Below are 21,760 nucleotides of genomic sequence, written 5' to 3' on the forward strand. Positions count from 1 at the left end.
AGTGTCCACTGACAGATAAATGTATAAATAAAATATGGCATTTGTGGCCAAACAAGTCTTTCATGTTTTTCATAAGATGTTATTAAAAACCTGAATGAACTGTTTGGCTAATCCAGTACAAATGGAATATTATTCAGTCTTAAAAAGGAGGGAAATTCAATCACATGTTTCGACATGGATTCACCTTGAGGACAGTATGCTTAGTAAAATAAGCCAGTCACAAAAGACAAACTCTGTAAAATATCAGGTATCTAGAGTAGGTAGCACAGGGGTGAAAGAATCTGTCTGCCAGTGCACGAGACATAAGAGACACGGGTTTGATCCCTGGGCTGGGAACATGCCCTGGAGAAGGAATTGACAATCCTCTCCAGTATTCTTGCCTGGAAAATCCATGGACAGAGGAGCCTGACAGGCTATAGTCCATGGGGTTGCAGAGTCGGACGCAGCTGAGCACACACGCATGGATGAGTAGTCAAATTCATGGAAACAGAAAGCAGAATGTGGTTGCCAGGATCTGGGAGAAGGGGCAAATTCTCATTTGTGTCGCTTGATACAGAGTTTCAGTTTTGCAAAATGAAAAATTCTGGAAATTGGTTGCACAACACTGTGAATATACTCAGCACTACTGAACTGTACATATAGAAATGGTCAATATGGTAGGTCTACTTTTCCACAGTTAAATTTTTTTTTTAAATGAACAAACCCATTGATCCAGCAATCCCACTATTAGGAATTTGTCCTATGATTATTTCAGTGTGAAATGATGTACACATGAGGTTATTGACTCTATCATTATAAGAGTAGAGGATAGAAATAATCCAAATTTTATAATGGAAATTGGTTATATTATGCTCCATCCATGCACTGAAATACTATGCAAACATTAAAAAGAATATAACAATTGTATATATGTATATAAAAAAGGAAGTATGAATATTATGCTACCACTTACTTTTTTGTGCACAGATTTCTGCAAGGCTCTCTGGGAGACTGTGAATGATGATTGCCTCTGGGGAATGGGACAGCAGACTGGAATGGGTGGCAGACTGGCCTAATTTTCACTGTGTACTATTCTGCATCTTTGAATTTTGTACTACATATGTCTTGTATTAAAAAGTGGTTTAAAAGAGAAAGATACTAATCTCATGGTTAAAATCTTTAATACCTGGCTCTCTAGTACTGTATTCTTTAACTTCCTGGCTTCTGACTCACTGGCTTCTATCTCACTGCTTAATTGCTGAGATCCTGATCTTGTTTGCCTAATGAAAACTGTAATAATTGCCTTGTTTTAGTGGACTTTTCTGGTGTTCACTACTGCTGTGTGTATGTCTGTGTTAGGCACTCAGTCGTGTCTGACTCTTTGCAACTCCATGGGCTATAGCCTCCCAGGCTCCTCTGTCCATGGAATTCTCAACATCTGGTCACAGTGACAAAAAAGAGCATCTGAATTTACATTATTGTTTTAAATATTTAAATCAACTTGCTACAAAATAGCTAAAGAATCAATGAAAAATAGATCATCAAAACTTTGTTAAATATATAATTAAACACACAGGCAAGCATGCACACACAGACTAGGTTCTTGTGTCAGTAAAGGAATCGAAAAAGGGAAAAGGAAATCAAAGAACGTAAGCCAAACAGATGAAGGAACAGATGAGCTGCAGAGGGTACAGCACTTACTGCCATGTTTTCCTCTGGTTCCGAGGCCTGAGTCCGCCATGTGGTGGATGCTCAGGAAAGATTTTCAGAATGATTAAAGGGAGATAACCTTACACGTGGGCTTCCCTGGTGGCTCAGACGGTAAAGAAGCTGCCCACAGTGTGGGAGACCTAGGTTCAATCCCTGGATCAGGAAGATTTCCTGGAGAAGGGAATGGCTACCCACTCCAGTATTCTTGCCTGGAGAATTCCAAGGACAGAGAAGCCTGGCGGGCTACAGCCCATGGGGTCACAAAGAGTTGGACATGACTGAGTGATTAACACACACACAACATCACTTACAGGAGGCAGAGAAACTGTCAATTCCTTTCGATTCCCAATTTTTAACATTCTCTGACTCCCACTTGCCACTGATCACACGTTCAGATAGCAGAAAAAAAATACTATTTTTTTTTCACCACACCCCGGATTCATGTCCAGAATCATCTTTGAAGGTGCCAAGGGTAAGGATACCCTAACATGGGACCTTCTTTTATCTTTTCCTGATACAGTTTTTACTGCTTGGATTGGGGGTGTTAATCACTTTGCAAGTGGAATATGGCTTCTTTTCCCATAAAGTGAAAGTGAAAGTGAAGTCGCTCAGTCGTGTCCGACTCTTTGCGACTCTGTGTACTATAGCCCACCAGGCTCCTCTGTCCATGGGATTCTCCAGGCAAGAATACTGGAGTGTGGTGCCATTTCCTTCCCTAATGTAAATTTCCAATCTTTATAGATAGACACAAGCCATGTTAATACCCCAAATGTTTAGTGTATTCCAAGCATGATCCACAATCTTCTTCCATACTATAAAGATTTTAAAATTTCCATCTTGCTCTTAAAGTGAAAAACAAAACACTTTATGGGGAAAATGGAACCTATCTGTATTGTTTAATACATTATTAGTCTGTTTAAAGTTTCTTGACAGCCAAACAAAATCCTGAAGAATTATTCTTGCAAACCTACCTAGAGGTCTGAAGGAAAAGTAAAAAGATTCCAAAAACTATAAAACTTATAGAAGCATTTTTAAAAGAAATTTATAGTGTTTTTTTTTTTTAGTGCATATCCTCTAAGTACAACTATTAGTGAGGTGTGATAACTAAGAAAGGATAGGAAAATCAAAGAGAAATATTTAAATGGAGAGTTAAAATATTTATCTTTATTTTTTCTTTTAATATACAGTTTACTTTCAAAGTAAATTTGTAAAATCCTAAAATAGCAGTGTTTAAATGTGTGACTGTCAAGTGAAGCATGTCAGGTGAAATGTGCATCGGGGCTGGAGACAGGAGACTAGGTTGCATGCCTGGCTCTGTATCTGCCTCGCAGTGCAAAGCAGGGCAAGCCGCAGTCTTTCAAAACCTTTAAGTGGAAATAATGATATCTCAAACTTCTTTATGGAACTATTATGAAAATTAAATTACATACTTGAAACTGCCTTGCCTGTAAGCTCCTTGGGGCAGGGGGATATCTTACATTTTCTTCTTTGTAACCAGTTACTTGATGAATTAGTTCATGTATGAAAGAAGTAGAAAATATTATCTCAAAGATCCAACTTTGAAAATGAAGGAAGCTTTAGTAGCATCAGAAAAATCACCAGTATTTTCAGAAATTTATAAAGTTCTTATTTAAAATTCCAAATTTTATTTAATCTGTTACCAGCCTTATGAGCTCAAAGTGAATACAAAATAAGAAAGTGCCTTTTGAACATGTGAAAGAGATCATTTTAAAGGTAGGAAATTAGATAAATGATAGTAACTTTTTTTTTTTTTATAAATATGCAGTGGTAGACTACGCTATTAAATATACATAAGAAGCAATTTGCATTCTTTTCAGAAAAGCCATCTGACTACCAAGAACCTGCTATGTCTGTGTCTTCAGTTAAGGGCCTTCCCTGGTAAGCTCAAGACTTACATATTGGACACTTCCTTCAGACCGTTGCTTATTCTGAATTTTCTGTCACTTTCAATACCATAATCCAGCCACTTTCCTAAATCACAAATCTAAACGTCAATTTAGACTCCTTTCCCATATCCATGCAGACAGTTAATTTAGCATGTTGTACTTCCTCACTCTCTCTCCTATATGTATTCTCTCCTTTCCATGGCCACTGCGTGGTTCGGTCTCCACATCTTATCTTGATCACTGAAACGGCATTCTGGTTGGTGAGGTGGTGGGAATGGAAAACAGAAAAATTTAATGGATATTTAAGAGGGAAAACCAACTGACAGAATACAGGAGGAAAAGTAGGTTTGGGAGGAAAATAACAAATTTAATTCAGAACATATTTAGTTGGAGGTAACTTGGGACCATCCGGGTGAAGATATTCCAAGTATGTGCATATATCAGTGTGGGAAAAGCTTAAGATAGAAGAGTAGGTTCATAGTGGACACCATGGATTTGGACGAAATATTCTCTCTCATGTCCTACTGCTCCTGAAAAGCTTTTTCCAGATCATCTCAATGTGTTTGTTTTTTCCATTTAGTTCTAATCACACTGTTTGGCCTTTAGGTTCTCAACCATCCATTGCCTTTTGTTGATGTTTACCACCACAAGTTTCTTATTTCCCAAATTAAGCTTCTAAAGAATTGCACATTGTGGGTGTGCTCAGTGTGTCCGATTCTTTGCAACCCTATGGCCTGTAGCCCGCCAGGCTCCTATGTCCATGGGATTTTCCCAGTAAGAATACTGGAGTGGGTTGTCATTTCTTCCTGCAGGGGATTAGTACCCTTTAAAATACTTTATGCCTATGAATGTCCATGACATCTAGCACTGTGCAGTACATAGGAGTTTCTCAAAAGAGAGGAGGAGCTGAAGGGATAAATTTGAGTAAATTTTAGTAACTTTAATAACAATGGTAATTAATATTTCCTAACACAGAGCCAGGTACATAGTGGGTGCTATGCTACTTTTTCTCTATCCCTTGGTTAAATCAGGTCAAAGACTTAACAATGACTGGCATAAAAATTATTTTTAGGAAATGAAAGGAGTTGCTGACTAGTTCTGATGAAAAGCAAAAGAGCCAAAAGGCTCAGGCAAGATACACTCATGTTTTGGTTTTGGCTCTTGGCATTCAGACAAGAATGATTTTATGACTTCCAACACTTGGAAAAGTTCAATATCTGACACACTGACATTTGACAACCAAGTTGACCCTTAGAAATCAGTGCTTCTTTACATAACCACGTACAGATTAAAAGTAGAAATTTTGACCTGGGGAATACCATGAAAGCTATCACTTAAATTAAGCCTGAATGTGCAACAGACATGATGCTTTGAACAAAGAGACACACACTATTTGTTAACAATATTTTAAAATACTAAATATTTACTACTTATCTCTGTGCAAGATCTTGAGCCAGGTGCTGTTTAACACATGGTCCTTGCCATAATGTCGGAGGAGGACTATTAATTGCTTATAGCTCATCAGGGTGTATATCTTGGTACAGTCTTTTCAGAAAGTCATTTGAAAGTATTTCCCAGCATAAAGGACCCAGTGAGTCAGTGCTTCCCATCAGGTGGCCAAAGTATTGGAGCTTCAGCTTCAGCATCAGTCCTTCCAGTAAATATTCAAGGTTGATTTCCTTTAGGATTTATTGGTTTGATCTCCTTGCTGTCCAAGGGACTCTCAAGAGTCTTCTCCAAGACCACAATTGGAAAGCATAAATTCTTTGGTGCTCATTCTCACATCTGTACATGATTACTAGAAAAACCATAGCTTTGACTGTACAGACCTTTGTCAGCCAAGTGATGTCTCTGTTTTTTAATATGCTGTCTAGGTTTATCATAGCTTTTCTTCCAAGGAACAAGCATCTTTTAATTTCATGGCTACAGTCACTGTCTTCAGTGATTCTGGAGCCCAAGAAAATATAATCTTCCACTGTTTCAACTTTTTCCCCCATCTATTTGCCTTGAAGTGATGAGACTAAATGGCATGATCTTAGTTTTTTGAATGTTGAGTTTTAAGCCAGCTTTTTCACTCTCTGCTTTCATTTTCATCAAGAGGCCCTTTATTTCCTCTTCACTGCCTGTCATTAGAGTGCTATTTCTCCCAGCAATCTTAATTCCAGTTTGTGATTCATCCAGCCTGGCATTTTGCATGATGTACTCTGCATGTAAGTTAAATAAGCAGGGTGACAATATACAGCTTTGATGTACTCCTTTCCCAATTTTGAACCAGTCTGTTGTTCCATGTCAGGTTCTAATTGTTGCTTCTTGGCCTGCATACAGGTTTCTCAGGACAGGTAAGGTGGTCTGGTATTTCCATCCCTTTCAGAATTTCCCCCACTTTGTTGTGATCCACACAAAGGCTTTAGCATAATCAATGAAGCAGAAGTAGATGTTTTTCTGGAATTCCCTTGCTTCCTCTGTGATCCAACATATGTTCACAATTTGATCTCTGGTTTTTCTGCCTTTTCTAAATCAGCTTGTACATCTGGAACTTCTTGGTTTACGTACTGCTGAAGTCTTGCTTGAATGATTTTCAGCATTACCTTGCTGGCCTGTGAAATGAGCACAACTGTACAGTAGTTTGAGCATTCTTTGGCATTGCCCTTCTTTGGGATTGGAATGAAAACTGATCTTTTCCAGTCATGTGGCCACTGCTGAGTTTTCCAAATTTGCTGACAAATTGAGTGCAGCACTTTCACAGCATCATCTTTTAGGATTTGAAATAGTTCAGCTAGAATTTCATCACCTCCAGTATCTTTGATGCTTCCTAAAGCCCACTTGACTTCACATGCTAGGATATCTGGCTCTAGGTGAGTGACTACATCGTCATGGTTATCTGGGTCATTAAGACCTTTTTTATACAGTTCTTCTGTGTATTCTTGTCACCTCTTCTTAATCTCTTTTGCTTCTGTTAGGTCCTTGCCATTTCTGTCCTTCACTATGCCAATCTTTGCATGAAATGTTCCCTTGGAATCTATAATTTTCTTGAAGAGATCTCTAGTCTTTCCCATTCTATTGTTTTCCTCTATTTCTTTGCATTGTTCATTTAGGAAAGCTTTATCTCTCCTTGCTATTTTTTGGAACTCTGCATTGAGTTGGGTATATCTTTCCCTTTCTCCTTTGTCTTTCACTTCTTTTCTCAGCTATTTGTAAGGCTTCCTCAGACAACCACTTTGCCTTCTTGCATTTCTTTTTCTTGGGGATGGTTTTGATCACTGCCTCCTGTACAATGTTACAAACCTCCATCCATAGTTCTTCAAGCACTCTCCACCAGATTTAATCCCTTGAATCTATTCATCGCCTTCACTGTATAATCATAAGGGATTTGATTTAGTTCATGCCTGAATGGCTGAGTGGTTTTCCATACTTCCTTCAATTTGGGCCTGAATTTTGCAATAAGGAGTTCATGATCTGAGCCACAGTCAGCTCCAGGTCTTGTTTTTGCTGACTGTATAGAGCTTCTCCATCTTCAGCTGCCAAGAACATAATCAATCTGATTTCAGTACTGCCTTTTTGGTGATGTCCATGTGTGTAGTCGTCTCTTGGGTTGTTGGAAAAGGGTGTTTGCTATAACCAGCATGTTCTCTTGACAAAAATCTGTTAGCCTTTGCCCTGCTTCCTTTTGTACTCCCAAGGCCAAACTTGCCTGTTAACTCCAGGTAACTCTTGACTTCCTACTTTTGCATTCCAATCCCCTATGATGAAAAAGACATATTTTTTGGGTGTCCTTGTATGTCTTTATAGAACTGGTCAACTTCAGCTTCTTCTGTTTAGTGGTTGGGGCATAGATTTTGATTACTGTGATGCTGAATGGTTTGCCTTGGAAATGAACCAAGATAATTCTTATTGTTTTTGAGATTGTACCCAAGTACTGCATTCTGGACTCTTCTGTTGGCTTTGAGGGCTACTCCATTTCTTCTAAGGGATTCTTGCCCACAGTAGTAGATATTTGAAGATATCAACTAAAGTCAAATATAAGCCTAAACTCTGACACAGGAACCCCAGTCCTAGGTATACACTCAAGATAAATGACTTCATAAGTATAAACCATGCACAAAAATGATCATGGTACTATGATTCCACTCATATGATTTTTATAAAGAGGCAAAACTAATATGTAGTGATAAGTCAGAATAGTGGCTAACTTTGGTGGGAGCAATGACTTGGAAGAATTTCAAGGGACACCACTGAGTTGCAGGAAATATATTTTCATGTCAGTGTAAATATGGCATGAATGAAGAAGAGATAAATTAAAGAAATAGTTAAAGGAGATATTTAACCCTCAAACTGATAAAGAGAACACAGGAGGAGAATTAGGATTGGGAGAATAATGAATTTAGTGCTGAACATGTTGGTTAATGGCATACATAAAAAAGTGCTATACCCTGAGTATTTGTGACATTTACTGAATATATGTTACACCTTAACAAAAATAATTTTAAATAAAAGTTTTCAACAGGACAAGAAAAGTCTGTAGAGTGCCAGTCCTCATCATTAGGCAGCCATAGCAGGGTTGAGGAGCAGGTGTCCAGAATTAACCCACACAATCCATTGATGTGACTTCATTCCCAAGCACCACTTGGAACATTAATCCCAAAGGGTGAATTTAACACAATGTAGTCCCTGCCCTGTTACTGTTTAATGTGATCATAATATCAGTGAGGAATTAAATCTGCTATGCAAAATATTGCATGATGAGAAGATATTCAAAAAATATTTGTTAATGATCCTGTACCATGTGAAAGGTACAGCCTACAAATGCCATAAAAATTGACAGGATGGAGAAAATACTGTGTGCTGGCTACTCAGATACAGTTTCTTGAAGGACGTGGGAACTAAGCCAGATTCTAAAAGGTTAGGAACCGATGCAGGTTTGCAAGGTGTGGCCTCTGCAAGTGTTTGATCTGATTTCTTTTTAGTGGGAGTAGCATAGTCTTCAGAGAAGGCAATGGCACCCCACTCCAGTATTCTTGCCTGGAAAATCCCATGGGCAGAGAAGCCTGGTAGTCTGCAGTCCATGGGGTCGCTAAGAGTCGGACACGACTGAGCGACTTCACTTTCACTTTTAACTTTCATGGATTGGAGAAGGCAATGGCAACCCACTCCAGTGTTCTTGCCTGGAGAATCCCAGGGATGGGGGAGCCTGGTGGGCTGCCGTCTATGGGGTCGCACAGAATCGGACATGACTGAAGTGACTTAGCAGCAGCAGCATAGTTTTTCAAGAGGCAACATAAGTAGGAGGATTATGGACAGCCATGACCTTGCATCATGCTTTGTGAATATGTTGCTAGTTTCCTAGCCATCTAAATATGGGAAACTCCATACCAAGATGAGTAACATAAATAGAAGATCATGAGGGCTATGTGAACTATTAGATTGCAAAAGTAGTTTGGGCCCAAATTGCAGAGTGCCATGACTACGGAACACATCCTTTATGCAATGTTAGATGAGAGCATGACATCCATGCTTTACAATTAAGTAGCACTGGGCCAGTTATATGACTAGCATTAGCAACAATAAATGCATAAGCAGCTTCTGGTTCTTTCAATGAGGTGCCAAGCATCTGGATCTTTAGAAGTGGATTTCTGACTGCTTTCTTTCAGAACTTTTGTTATTCGGCAGATTCAACTTCTGTTTGGACAACTGAAGGAGGAAGGCTTATATATAATAGGTTAAAAATTTACAATCTTAGACTTGTGAATCGTAGAAAATAAAACTAGATGCCAATAGGAATAACCTCAATGATGTTTATTATGGAAGTAAAGTTGTTTTAATCCAATAATTCACTCTGCAAGATTTTGCTGGCTAAGAAAAAAAAGAGTTCTCAAGCAGTAAATCATTGGTGTAAATACTACTCAAAATAGATGGACAGTTCTCTGACCTTATAATAAAAGGTATCCACTGTATTAGGGGGGGTCATGCCCAATGATTAATAGCTATAATTTGTGTATACATGAGTATTAACAGATTCTTGAAATATTTAATGAATCATTACCTTGAAGAGCAATATTCAGCAAACATTTCCTGTTTCTTTATCTGTGGCTTACAAAATTTGACTATAATTTTTATTGTTAGCATAATCTTTGGTAGAAATAAACTGTTCCCTTATTTGATAGAATTATTAGGAATAGTGGTATGAAAGTAGAAATACTATTTCAAAGTTAGACATATGATGGATTTTAGCAGAAACAGAGAATCCTGATCATTTGAAAATATTAATAATAGAGGTATAAACTCATCATTATAAATATATAAGGATATAGATAGCAATATATATATATCTGTGTAGAATAAATATATTTATGTGCCTGTTTCCTATCTCTAAGAGTACTTAGAAGCAATGACAGTCCAGTAGCAGTGAACACATCCAGCACTGAGATCTTAGTTTTCAAATATCATTCTCCTCTGAAAAGGGAACTGAAAATCCTTTGAGAAATGGCTGATCCTAGAGTTGGAGCAAAAAAAATGCAAGCTAAATGTGCAATATATTCTTATGACAGAAAGTTAAAAAGTACATAAAGAATCTTAGGAACATTTCAAAAGGGTAAGTGAGCCTTCTTGAAAGAGTTACACTGACCAAATCTGGGACAATTGAAGTATCAAAATGAATAATGGCAATGATGGATTATAACTCACTGAGTAGAATAAGAACTTATAAGTTCACCCTGTAGGATGGATGGATGGATGGATTGATAGATACAGGAAAGAAGAGAATATTCTACCTTACAGTAGGAAGCCAACTAATAATTGTAGAAGAAATGATAGAGTAAGAAACTTGCCATTTTGCAGCCATCATAATAATGATTAATTTGGGGAAGAATCATCAGAGATATAAAACTAGTAGGTGAAAATTTTAGCAGAGCAGGATACTTAAATGGAAGTGTGTAATCTCAGCTAAGCTACTTCAAATCCTAAAAGATGACACTGTTGAAGTGCTGCACTCAGTATGTCAGTAAATTTGGAAAACTCTGCAGTGACCACAGGACTGGAAAAGATCACTTTTCATTCCAATCCCAAAGAGGGGTAATGCCAAGGAATGTTCAAACTACCATACAGTTGTGCTCATTTCACATGCTAGCAAAGTAAAGCTCAAAATCCTTCTAACTAGGCTTCAGCACTATGTGAACTGAGAACTTGCAGATGTACAGACTGGGTTTAGAAAAGGCAGAATAACCAGAGATCAAATTGCAAACATCTGCTGGATCATAGGAAAAACAAGGAAATTCCAGAAAAAAAAATCTGATTTTTTGATTACGCTAAAGCCTTTGACTGTGTGGATTACAATAAATGGTGGAAAATTCTGAAAGGGATGGGAATACCAGACCTGTCTCCTGAGAAACCTGTATGCAGGTCAAGAAGCAACAATTAGAACCAGATATGGAACAACTACCTGACTGATTCCAAATTGGGAAAGGAGTACAAGTCTGTATATTGTCGCTCTGCTTATTTAACTTATATGCAGAGTACATTATGTGAAATGTTGGGCTGAAAGAATTACAAGCTGGAATCAAGATTGCCAGGAGAAACATCAACAACCTTAGATATGCAGATGATATCACTCTAATGGCAGAAAGTGAAAAGGAGCTAAGGAGCCTCTTGATGAAAGTGAAAGAAGAGAGTAAAATGGCTGGTTTAAAACTTGACATTTAAAAAACAAAGATCATAGCATCTGGTCCCATCACTTCATGGCAAATAGATGGGGAAAAATCAAAACAGTGACAGATTTTCTTTCCTTTGGGCTCCAAATCACTGCAGACAGTGACTCAGCCATGAAATTAAATGTGCCTGCTCCTTGGAAGAACAGCAGTTTAAAAGGCAGAGATAACACTTTGCTGACAGAGGTTCATACAGTCAAAACTATGGTTTTTCCAGTAGTCATGTATGGATGTGAGAGTTGGACCATAAAGAAAGCTGAGTGCCAAAGAATTGATGCTTTCGAATTATGGTGCTAGAAAAGACTCTTGAGAGTCTCTTGGACTGCAGAGAGATCAAACCAGTCGATCTCAGTCCTGAATATTCACTGGAAGGACTGATGTTGAAGCTCCAATACTTTGGCCACCTGATGGGAAGAGCCAACTCACTGGAAAAGACCCTGATGCTGGGAATGATTGAAGGCAAAAGGAGAAAAGGGCAGCAGAGGATGAGATGGTTAGGTAGTATTACCAACTCAATGGACATGAATTTGAACAAACTCCAGGAGATAGTGAAGGGCAGGGAAGCCTGGTGTGCTGCAGTCCATGGGGTTGCAAAGAGTTGGACATGACTTAGTGACTGAATGACAACAAAGAGGATACTTAAATAGCCTCAGATTACCTCCCCATAGGGCCTTATTAATTTTGAGATGAAAAACAATAACTATAGAAAAGAAAGCTAGAAGTCACCACCTTAACCAAGTGATAAAAGCTGAAAACATGAGTAATGGAACAAACTGATATCAGGTGTTCCTGATATGTGGTTTATGTGTATATGTAAAACAAAAGTTCAACAATATTCAAAACATTTACACCAATAAAATATTTGGGTGGGGATTTACCTTTGCTTCTGGTTTTAAGTAAACTCACATGGAGAAAATAGCATTGACATATTTGTATCACCGTACATAAAGCTGATAGCTAGTGAGAAGTTGCTATATAACACAGGGAACCCAGCTTGGTGCTCTGTGATGATCTCAAGGGGTGGGGTTGGGTGAGGAGAGGGAGGCTCCATGGGGAGGGGAAATATGTATAATTATGACTAATTTGTGTTGTGGTAAGGGAGAGGCTTCCCTGGTGGCTCAGAGGATAAAGCGTCTGCCTGCAATGCAGGAGACCCGGGTTCGATCCCTGGGTTGGGAAGATCCCCTGGAGAAGGAAATGGCAACCCACTCCAGTATTCTTGCCTGGAGAATCCCATGGACGGAGGAGCCTGGTAGGCTACAGTCCACGGGGTCGCAAAGAGTTGGACACAACTGAGCGACTTCACACACACACACTGATTTTACCCAAAGATTTTTTTAGCTTATTTTATTATTACTATCCAATTTCTTAGGTGTTTTATTCAGTTATATTCATGTAAAGTTAGGAGCCCAGAATTCATATGCCCTCTAAACTCTTTTCTCAAGTACAGCTCTCAAAATTGACAAGTTGCTATGTGGTCAGTTACTATTGAAAACACTCTCCTCATTTTTGGATGTTTCCTAAATGTTCATCTTATTTTTAAAAAAAAATCAGACAAAAATGTAACAAAAATCATATTCCCTGTTTTGCTTCTCTGCTAATAGAAAACAATATATTTCAGTACTCTTCTGAAGTAACTGCTACTGCTGCTACTGCTAAGTCACTTCAGTCGTGTCCAACTCTGTGTGACCCCATAGATGGCAGCCCACCAGGCTCCCCCGTCCCTGGCATTCTCCAGGCAAGAACACTGGAATGGGTTGCCATTTCCTTCTCCAATGCTTGAAAGTGAAAAGTGAAAGTGAAGTCGCTCAGTCGTGCCCTACTCTTAGCGACCCCATGGACTGCAGCCTACCAGGCTCCTCCATCCATGTGATTTTCCAGGCAAGAGTACTGGAGTGGGGTGCCATTGCCTTCTCCTCCGAAGTAACTACATTTAGTTAACTAAATGTATATTCTGTCTATCAGAATATAAGATAAAACCATTTATCTTCATTTTATTGAAATAGTCTATCCAATAATGAAAGAAATCTCTTAATTAATTTACCAACAGACAGAAAGTACTTAAGTAGTTGCATGTATGTAAAGATTTATTATGCCTTCAAAGTATCAGAACCTACACTACTGCATTAGTCCAGGATTATGTGATAGGCTTTTGGAAGAGAAGGTAGGGACTATTTTAAAGAGCCTCAAACAGTATGTATCACATACAGATTACATATGATAAATTATTTTGATAATGATATTAACTTCATCTGAATCTTTAAGTAGGTAAGGAGGCAAGTCTCATTGTAGTAATTTATAAAGAGAGTAATCATAAATGTATATGTACCTCATGCAGACAAATGAAAGCTGGAGTTGTAGATAAATCAACAAATCGCTCATCTTGGATATTAATTGTGGGTGCAATAGCATAAATGGGGTCTTCTTGAGCCTTTCCACTTTTCTCCTCTTCCTCTTCTTGGTCTGTGTCTGTGGTACTGTCTTCCATTTTTCACAATTCTAAAATAAAATCATTCCATATTTAGCTATTTATGGATATCTTCAGTTATAAAGTAAAATTAATGGAGGATAGGATAATAAAAACAATTAGAGTAATCTATTCAATGAAATTATAGGCCAGGAAATTTAGCTGCAATCACATAACTATAAAAGGCTGCTTTGTTGCAAAGATGCTCTCCATTGATACACTCCAAGCAATACTTCCAATTTTAAAGAGTAGATTATTTCATTAACTGGAAAAAATAATTAGTAACTAGAATTTAGGTTCCATGAAGGCAGAAAATAAATCTAATTTTGTTCACTGAGTATTGTAGTAGGCACTCAATTAGTATTCGATTGGATTAATAAACAGAACCTTTATCCTTAAAATATAGCACAAAGTTAATTCAAATTATTTTTATAAACATAAAGAACAACACCCTGTGGTGCCCCACTCTGCCTTGGGCATGCACTTGTGCACAAGGCCACCGGGCTAATTGCCTGATACCCACACTGCTGGCTGCTGCCACTGCACAGGCCTGTATGCTTGTGCACCCTGACACCGGCCGGTCTCGTGTGCATATGCTCAACTCTTTCATCAGACTCCACTTACAAAACATAAGCTCAAAATAAAATTACAGGTATTTCAAGCTGGTGACACCAGAATGTTAAGCCAAGTACTAGCCGCTCCAAAAGTGAGTCATTTTATCACTGCACAGGTCACACATCCTTGAAAACAGCCTTGTTTTTTGACCATTGATTTGCTCATGTAGTCAAGTGGACCTAAAGTCATTTCTAAAACAACCCGTGTTGGCTAGCAAGGTCTCTATTGGTTCACTTTGGTGGCATTGGGATGGCCTCTCCTCTGAGAGCTGGTAAGAGGCCTCCGTTGCATAGGAGAATGCCAATCTAATCTGCTCTTTTGATCTCCGCATATGTGAATGTGCACTCAACAGATGAGCATACCTGGTTTCTTCTCTTACTAGACAGGATCACTTCAACTGTCTTAATTTCTTTTTGCTTTAATTTTTTTAAAACTTTATGCAATTTTTAAAAGTTACTCTCCCTTTTCACTTATTACAAAATACTGGTTATATTTCTCATGTTGTATAATACATCCTTGAGCCTATGTTACACCCAACAGTTTGTACCTCCCTGCTGGTAATCACTAGTTTGTCTATATATTTATGAGTCTATTTCTTTTATATTATATTCACTAGTTTGTTGCAGTTTTTAGATTCCACATATAAGCGATATCATACCGTATTTATCTTTTTTCTGTTTGACTTATTTCACTTAGAGTAATGCCCTCCAAGTCCATCCATGTTGCTGCAAACGGCAAAATTTCATTCTCTTTGATGACTGAGTATTATTCCATTGAGTAGTATTCTGCATCTTCTTCATCCATTCATCTGTTGATGGACATTTAGGTTGTTTCTATATCTTGGCTGTTGTAAGTACTGCTGCAGTGAACGCTGGGGTGCATGTATTTTTTTGAATTCGTGTTTTTTCAGATATTTACCAAGGAGTGGAATTGCTGGGTCACATGGTAGTTCTATTTTTAGTTTTTTGAGGAAATCCCCATTCTGTTCTCTACAGTGACTGCACCAATTACATTCCCGTCAACAGTGTAGGAGGGTTCCCCTTTTTTCCACATCAATGCCAGATTATGTTACTTGTGGTCTTTTTGATGTTAGCCATTCTGACAAGTGAGGTGATATCTCATTGTAGTTTTGATTTGCATCTCCCTGATGATTAGCGATGTTGAGCATCTTTTCATGTGCATTTTGGCTGGCCATCTACATTTCCTCTTTGGTAAAATGTGTTTTCAGGTCTTCTGCCCATTTTTTGATTGATTGTTTTATTTGATGTCAAGTTATATGAGATATTTATATATGTTGGATATTAATCCCTTATTGGTCATATCACTTGGAAATATTTTCTCCCATTCAGTAGGCTGTCTTTTCATTTTGTTGATGGTTTTCTTTGCTGCACAAAAGCTTTAGGTTTAATTAGGTTCCATTTGTTTATTTTTGCCTTTATTTCCTTTACTTTTGGAGAGGATCCAAAAATATATTGCTGCTTTATGTCAAAGAGTGTTCTGCCTATGTAATTTTAAGGTTTTGTTGAGTACATATTGCCTATTATGTCTACGTTATTCCTACTCTGATGATAGGGCTCCTCCTTCCTTGAATATGGAAAATATGTTCTAAAATATGAATCTAGATGGCATGGCAGGCTCTGATTCCTGAATTTATTAAAATGGTCACAGGCATATCACTGATTCATTGTTTTCTCCTCTCTAAAAATGGAAGCGATAGTAACTAATTTTTCTATTTCATGAAGAAAATGCATATTAGATGTGATAATGCCTCCGGACTTCTAGCTTCCACTCTACTATCTCCAGTTTTCTGCCACAACCGTAAATTGCACATGTACTTGCCTTCCTCCTCTTGCTACAAAAACCTTTCACAGGTATAGCATGCATTTCCATCATGAAGCACCGAATGTCTGGTTGTTTTTCTTTATGTGATATTAATAGTAATATTGTTTGGACTGCCCCTCCTTTAACACACACATTTTTAATGCCATAATACAGTTTTTTTAAAAAATAGAACCTGTTATTATTAAGGTATCACAACCTTAGTCAGTTTATTGTTTAAGTCTTCAGGGAACTGGAAATGGCTTGATGACATATTTGCTGCTGCTGCTGAGTCGCTTCAGTCGTGTCCAACTCTGTGCGACCCCAAAGACCGCAGCCCACCAGGCTCCCCCCTCCCTGGGATTCTCCAGGCAAGAACACTGGAGTGTTTAGATTTGTGTTAATAAGCTAAAATATGTACGTTCAGTCATTTCATGGATGAAATGATTTAGGGCTTTCCCAGCAAAACATTTTCTTCAGAACTGTTATTTTCAGCTTTTGCTTTTAGCCTTTTCTTTAAGAAATATATCAAACATAACCATAGTAACTTCAACAAATAACAATTCATGAGTAATTCTGTTTTATCTAAACCCTTTCATTTTCCCTCTCCACTCTCCATATTATTTTGAAGCAAAACCTAGACATCTAGACTTAATAATATATACTGAAGAACTCCCTAAATATCTCTGTATATTTGTAGAGATAGTCCTCATTTCATTTCACAGCTGCAAGGCACCCCTTTGCATAGGTATGCCACAAGCTATTCAAATAATCCCTTATTTATAAATATATGGAATGTTTCCAGTTTTCTGCAATTACAGTTTTGCAAAGTAAAGTACACCAATTTATTTAAAAGTATATTTTCAAGGTTCTTGGAATCTTTATAATCCAGATGGCATTAACCTGAAAACAGAAGCTCAGGCTATCTTCTCAGAGCATGGCACCTTTAAATATGGTACAGCTTACCTGGCCAAAGAAAGAAGATGTCATGCTGAATTTGCACAAATTCCTGAGTCTGTTGATGTTTTCAGGCTCTACTATCTTGAAAACATTCTAAATATTTTAGGGCAGGTAAGACATTTTACATAGGAAAGCAACTAAAGGACACTAATGGAATTCTGATAGACATTATCAGACAAACTTCAACTGTTAGAAAAGAAAGGGAGAGTAAGAAAGTAAAAAGACACAGTAGAGGCAAGTGCAAAAATCTCATGTGAATTAAATATAAAACACTAATCAATCTAGTTAAATATAGAGACAGAAAGGCTTTCAGTAGATACCAAAGTTTAACAGACAAAAAAATATTCAGGGATTAGTTAATATAGCAAAGTCCATTGTACTAATATTATCATACTGCAGTCAATATGAATTGAGAGCCATAAATGAAACAACAATATATACTCATAGGCCACAGTGATATAAACAAGAGAATATTTATAAAACATCTAAATGCCTGGTGTAAGAACTACATAGCTATCAAGTATAGTGAGTGATTCTAGAGCTGTATATCTCCATAATATCTAAATCAATCAAGCAAACATTTATTGAGTCATTTTATGAAAATCAAGAGTGTACAAAGGTGCAAGTGATTTATAATCTAAAGAGGGAGGAATGCAGGGAAATAATTTCTGTGTCATACAAGATAAGGTACAGTCAGTCCAATTGCTCAGTTGTGTCCGATTCTCTGCGACCCCATGGACTGCAACATGCCAGGCTTCCCTGTCCATCACCAACTCTGAGAGCTTGCTTAGACTCATGTCCATCGAGTCGGTGATGCCATCCAACCATCTCAGCCTCTGTTGTCCCCTTCTCCTCCTGCCTTCAATCTTGCCCAGCATCAGGGTATTTTCCAGTGAGTCACTTCCTCGCATCAGGTGGCCAAAGTATTGGAGCTTCAGCTTCAACATCAGTCCTTACAATGAATATTCAAGACTGATTTCCTTTAGGATTGACTGACTTGATCTCCTTGCCGTCCAAGGGACTCTCAAGAGTCTCCTCCAGCACCACAGTTTGAAAGCATCAATTCTTTGGCACTCAGCTTTCTTTATGGTTCAACTCTCACATGCATACATGACTACTGGAAAAACCATAGCTTTGACTATATGGACCTTTGTCAGTAAAGTAATGTCTCTGCTTTTTAATATGCTGTCTAGGTTTGTCGTAGCTTTTCTTTCAAGGAGCAAGTGTCTTTTAATTTCATGCCTGCAATGACCATCTGCAGTGATTTTGGAGCCCAAAAAATAAAGTCTGCCACTGTTTGCATTGTTTCCCCATCTGTTTGCCATGAAGTGATGGGACCAGATGCCATGATCTTCATTTCTTGAATGTTGAATTTTAAGCCAACTTTTTAACATTCCTCTTTCACTTTCATCAGGAGACTCTTTAGTTCCTCTTTGCTTTCTGTCATAAGTGTGGTGTCAGCTGCATATCTGAGGTTATTGCTATTTCTCCTGGCAACCCTGATTCTAGCTTGTGATTCATCCAGTCCAGCATTTCACATGATGTACTCTGCATATAAGTTAAATAAGCAGGGTGACAATATATAGCCTTGACGTACTCCTTTTCCTATTTGGAACCAGTCTGTTGTTCCATGTCCAGTTCTAACTGTTCCTTCTTGATCTGCATACAGATTTCTCAGGAGGCAGGTAAGGTGGTCTAGTATTCCCATCTGTTTAAGAATTTTCCACAGTTTGTTGTGATCCACACAGTCATAGACTTTAGTGTAGTCCATGAAGATAAAATAAACCTAAATAAAAAGCAGTTTTCTTAGAAATGTAGGTAAGGCTTAAAAAGAAACTTGTATCCTCGAATTTAGATTTTAATCTATATGTATTGGGAGCCATTACATTTTTTGCAGAGAGGAGTTATCTGAATTTATAAAGATGTTGCTGGCAGTGAGAAAAATGGTCTGGAAAGCGTGTGAATTTGGAGGCAAGGAGACAATTTAGAGGCTTTGAGCCGTCCCTGTGCTATGGGTAGCAGATGGATGCCATAGTGAGCAAAACCAGACAAGTCCCTGACATCAGGGAGGTTCACAGACTGGTGAGCAAGATGGCAATTAATCACAGAATCACAGAGGTAAATATAAAAATTATGAGTAACTGAAAGAGGTGCTGTGAAAGCATGGATGCAGAAGCAGGGTTATGGGGCCACTACATGTTCCCAGTGAGTGCCATTCGCAGGGAAAGTTCTGCAGTGAAGCAACCCTGACTGGAAGGTTAGGTACTGAGAGCAGTACCAAGGCCACACCATGCTGCACTGTAGGAGTCCAGAGGAGAGGCTGTGCCTGTATGAGGCTCTCTAGAAGGGAAAGGACATGTACTGAGCTTTGACACAGAAAAACAAAAGGCTGCTAAAGGAGGAAAGAAGAAAAGTAAAAGCTTTAGTTCCATTGCAGAAGAACACTCAACTCTATCATTCACACTTCACCTCAGGGCTAAAAGACAGAGCCAAAATAGGAAGCTTCCCAGAGAATAATTAAGCAATAAACATTGCAGGGCATGCCTTGTTTTGTAAGACACACCACTACTTCCTCTTCCCTAAAGCTAAAGAGGTGATCATTTTGTCTTGATTTTGAACTGTTCAGGAAATTTGTCTTGACATTTATAAGAAACACATGCAAAAAACTGAAAACCCCGCACACCAGAGAATGGGCAGGATACACAAATGATATGACTTTGAAGGTAAAATGGCAATGCTTGTTTCAAAATAGATGTAGCAGGAAACCACCATATTGCCTTTTGATATCACTAGTCACTAAACAAGCATATATTTTGCTTATCTTAGAATAGTGAGGTGTATTGTAAAGTCAAACATAGTATTTCTTTGTCCCACACAGAACCTGGGCATTATTTTTTGTAATTTATCATTTTTAATTGCCCTGGAAACATAATCACATGCTCCTTTCTCCATCACCCACTGCTATAAGAGGTTAGTTACATAAACATTTCTATAATAATTCAGAGCTAGACCCCTTGGAGGATGGGAAAAGTCCGGGACACCTAAGTTTTTGTTGTTTCAGTTTCCTATATTTATTAAAAAACATAGAAATGTCAAAATGGGGTTAAAAAACTGTGGTATATTTAAAGTTGTAGAGCAAGTGCCTCTCAATCCTGTCAGTGTATCTCTGTGATTACACGTGTATTCTCTTCTGAAGGTAACATTAAAGTCTACACTAAAGGCTTTTCTTTCTGAGAGGCCTCTGGTCCACAGTGTGACAGGCTCACAATACTGGGCAGCCAACCCAACACGCAGCCTGCAATCACCTCAGATCCAATTAATTCAACGATAACAACAACAAGATCATTATCAGATATTAAGACATTGGCAGTCTTAAATGCAACAGATACAATTATTGAACTTATTTATGTCTAGGTACTTCATTCTATGTACAATTATATAACCCTTTAGTACCATGCAAAGACTAGATTATACTTGAAACTTTTTTTATTAATAACATATAGATACAGATTTCATGTCATATTTTTAAGAAGAGGGAATAAAAAAGCTTTGTCATTCAAAGACCCAGCAAATCAAACCACGGCTTTTTTCTGTTCCTAAAAAAAAGAATAAGAAAGAAAAAGAGCCACTCAAAAAAGAATCTTGAAAAAACCCCACAAAAAACCATTCTTGCACAGGAAAAAAATAAATAAATAAAACCACTGCAGTCAGTAGCGGAGAAGGCAATGGCAACCCACTCCAGTACACTTGCCTGGAAAATCCCATGGACAGAGGAGCCTGGTAGGCTGCAGTCCATGGAGTTGCTGAGTCAGACACGACTGAAGCAACTTAGCAGCAGCAGCAGCAGTCAATAGATAAAGTGTGGTTCATAATCAAAGTGTTAAACTAACAATGTGGCTTGGACATCATTTAATTAAAAACATTTCATACACTTAAAACAAAACTCTTGAGAGGAAGCTCCAAGTGCATATCTAAACTTTAAAGTAAATGTTCACAGTGTTAGAGAGTTAAGTCTTAAATGATAATATATGCATGTGTAATCAATGAGGAGGGCTTCCCAGATAGCTCAGTGGTAAAGAATCTGCCAGTCAATGCAGGAAACATGGGTTTGATCTCTGGGTCTGGAAGATCCCCTGGAGAAGGAAATGGCAATTCACTCCAGGATTCTTGCCAGGGAAATCCCATGGACAGAGGAACCTGGCGAGCTACAGTCCACGAGGTCGCAAAAGTCAGACATGATTCAGTGACTAAACAACCACCACGACCAGTTAACTGCCCATGATCATAGAGAACCCAGGACTTGTACAGGATGAGCTCCCTTCTCTGGGATGAAAAAATGCTGAGAGAGCTCTAGCCCCACTCCCAACTCATTTCACAGTCCTATCACCTCCTCCTGCACACTCCCACCCCAAACACAGATATAAGAAAAGCTATCCTTTCTTTAAAGCTTCCTGCTTTCTTCTTAGAAATCTGCACTGCTAAAAGGAGCTCTGTGTTACTCATTTCTGAGTGGGTATAACATATTGGGTCATGATGGTGAGTACATCTATGTAGAAGAACTGTCATAAAAACAGTTCTTCTACATAGATGTGAAACTGACATGA

At 38.2% G+C, this 21,760-nt stretch overlaps 1 protein-coding gene across 6 annotated transcripts in view; it reads right to left on the reverse strand.

Annotated features, from left to right (window-relative positions):
- The window catches only part of CCDC146 (coiled-coil domain containing 146), a 141,234-nt gene that overhangs the window by 104,501 nt on the left and 14,973 nt on the right, over positions 1-21,760 (reverse strand). For 3 of the 6 annotated variants that reach the window (XM_040260758.1, XM_040260756.1, XM_040260760.1), the window contains exon 2: positions 13,626-13,795. The exons of 2 other annotated variants lie outside the window; for them this stretch is intronic. In XM_040260758.1, coding sequence (XP_040116692.1) covers positions 13,626-13,784 — 159 coding nt within the window. In that variant the 5' untranslated portion in view covers positions 13,785-13,795. Of the gene's footprint in view, positions 1-13,625; positions 13,796-17,162; positions 17,496-21,760 lie in introns of those variants that run through there. One more of the 6 variants, XM_040260757.1, reaches the window with a different exon arrangement.

Source organism: Oryx dammah, unplaced genomic scaffold, assembly GCF_014754425.2.
Source record: "Oryx dammah isolate SB20612 unplaced genomic scaffold, SCBI_Odam_1.1 HiC_scaffold_18, whole genome shotgun sequence".
NCBI lineage: Eukaryota > Metazoa > Chordata > Mammalia > Artiodactyla > Bovidae > Oryx > Oryx dammah.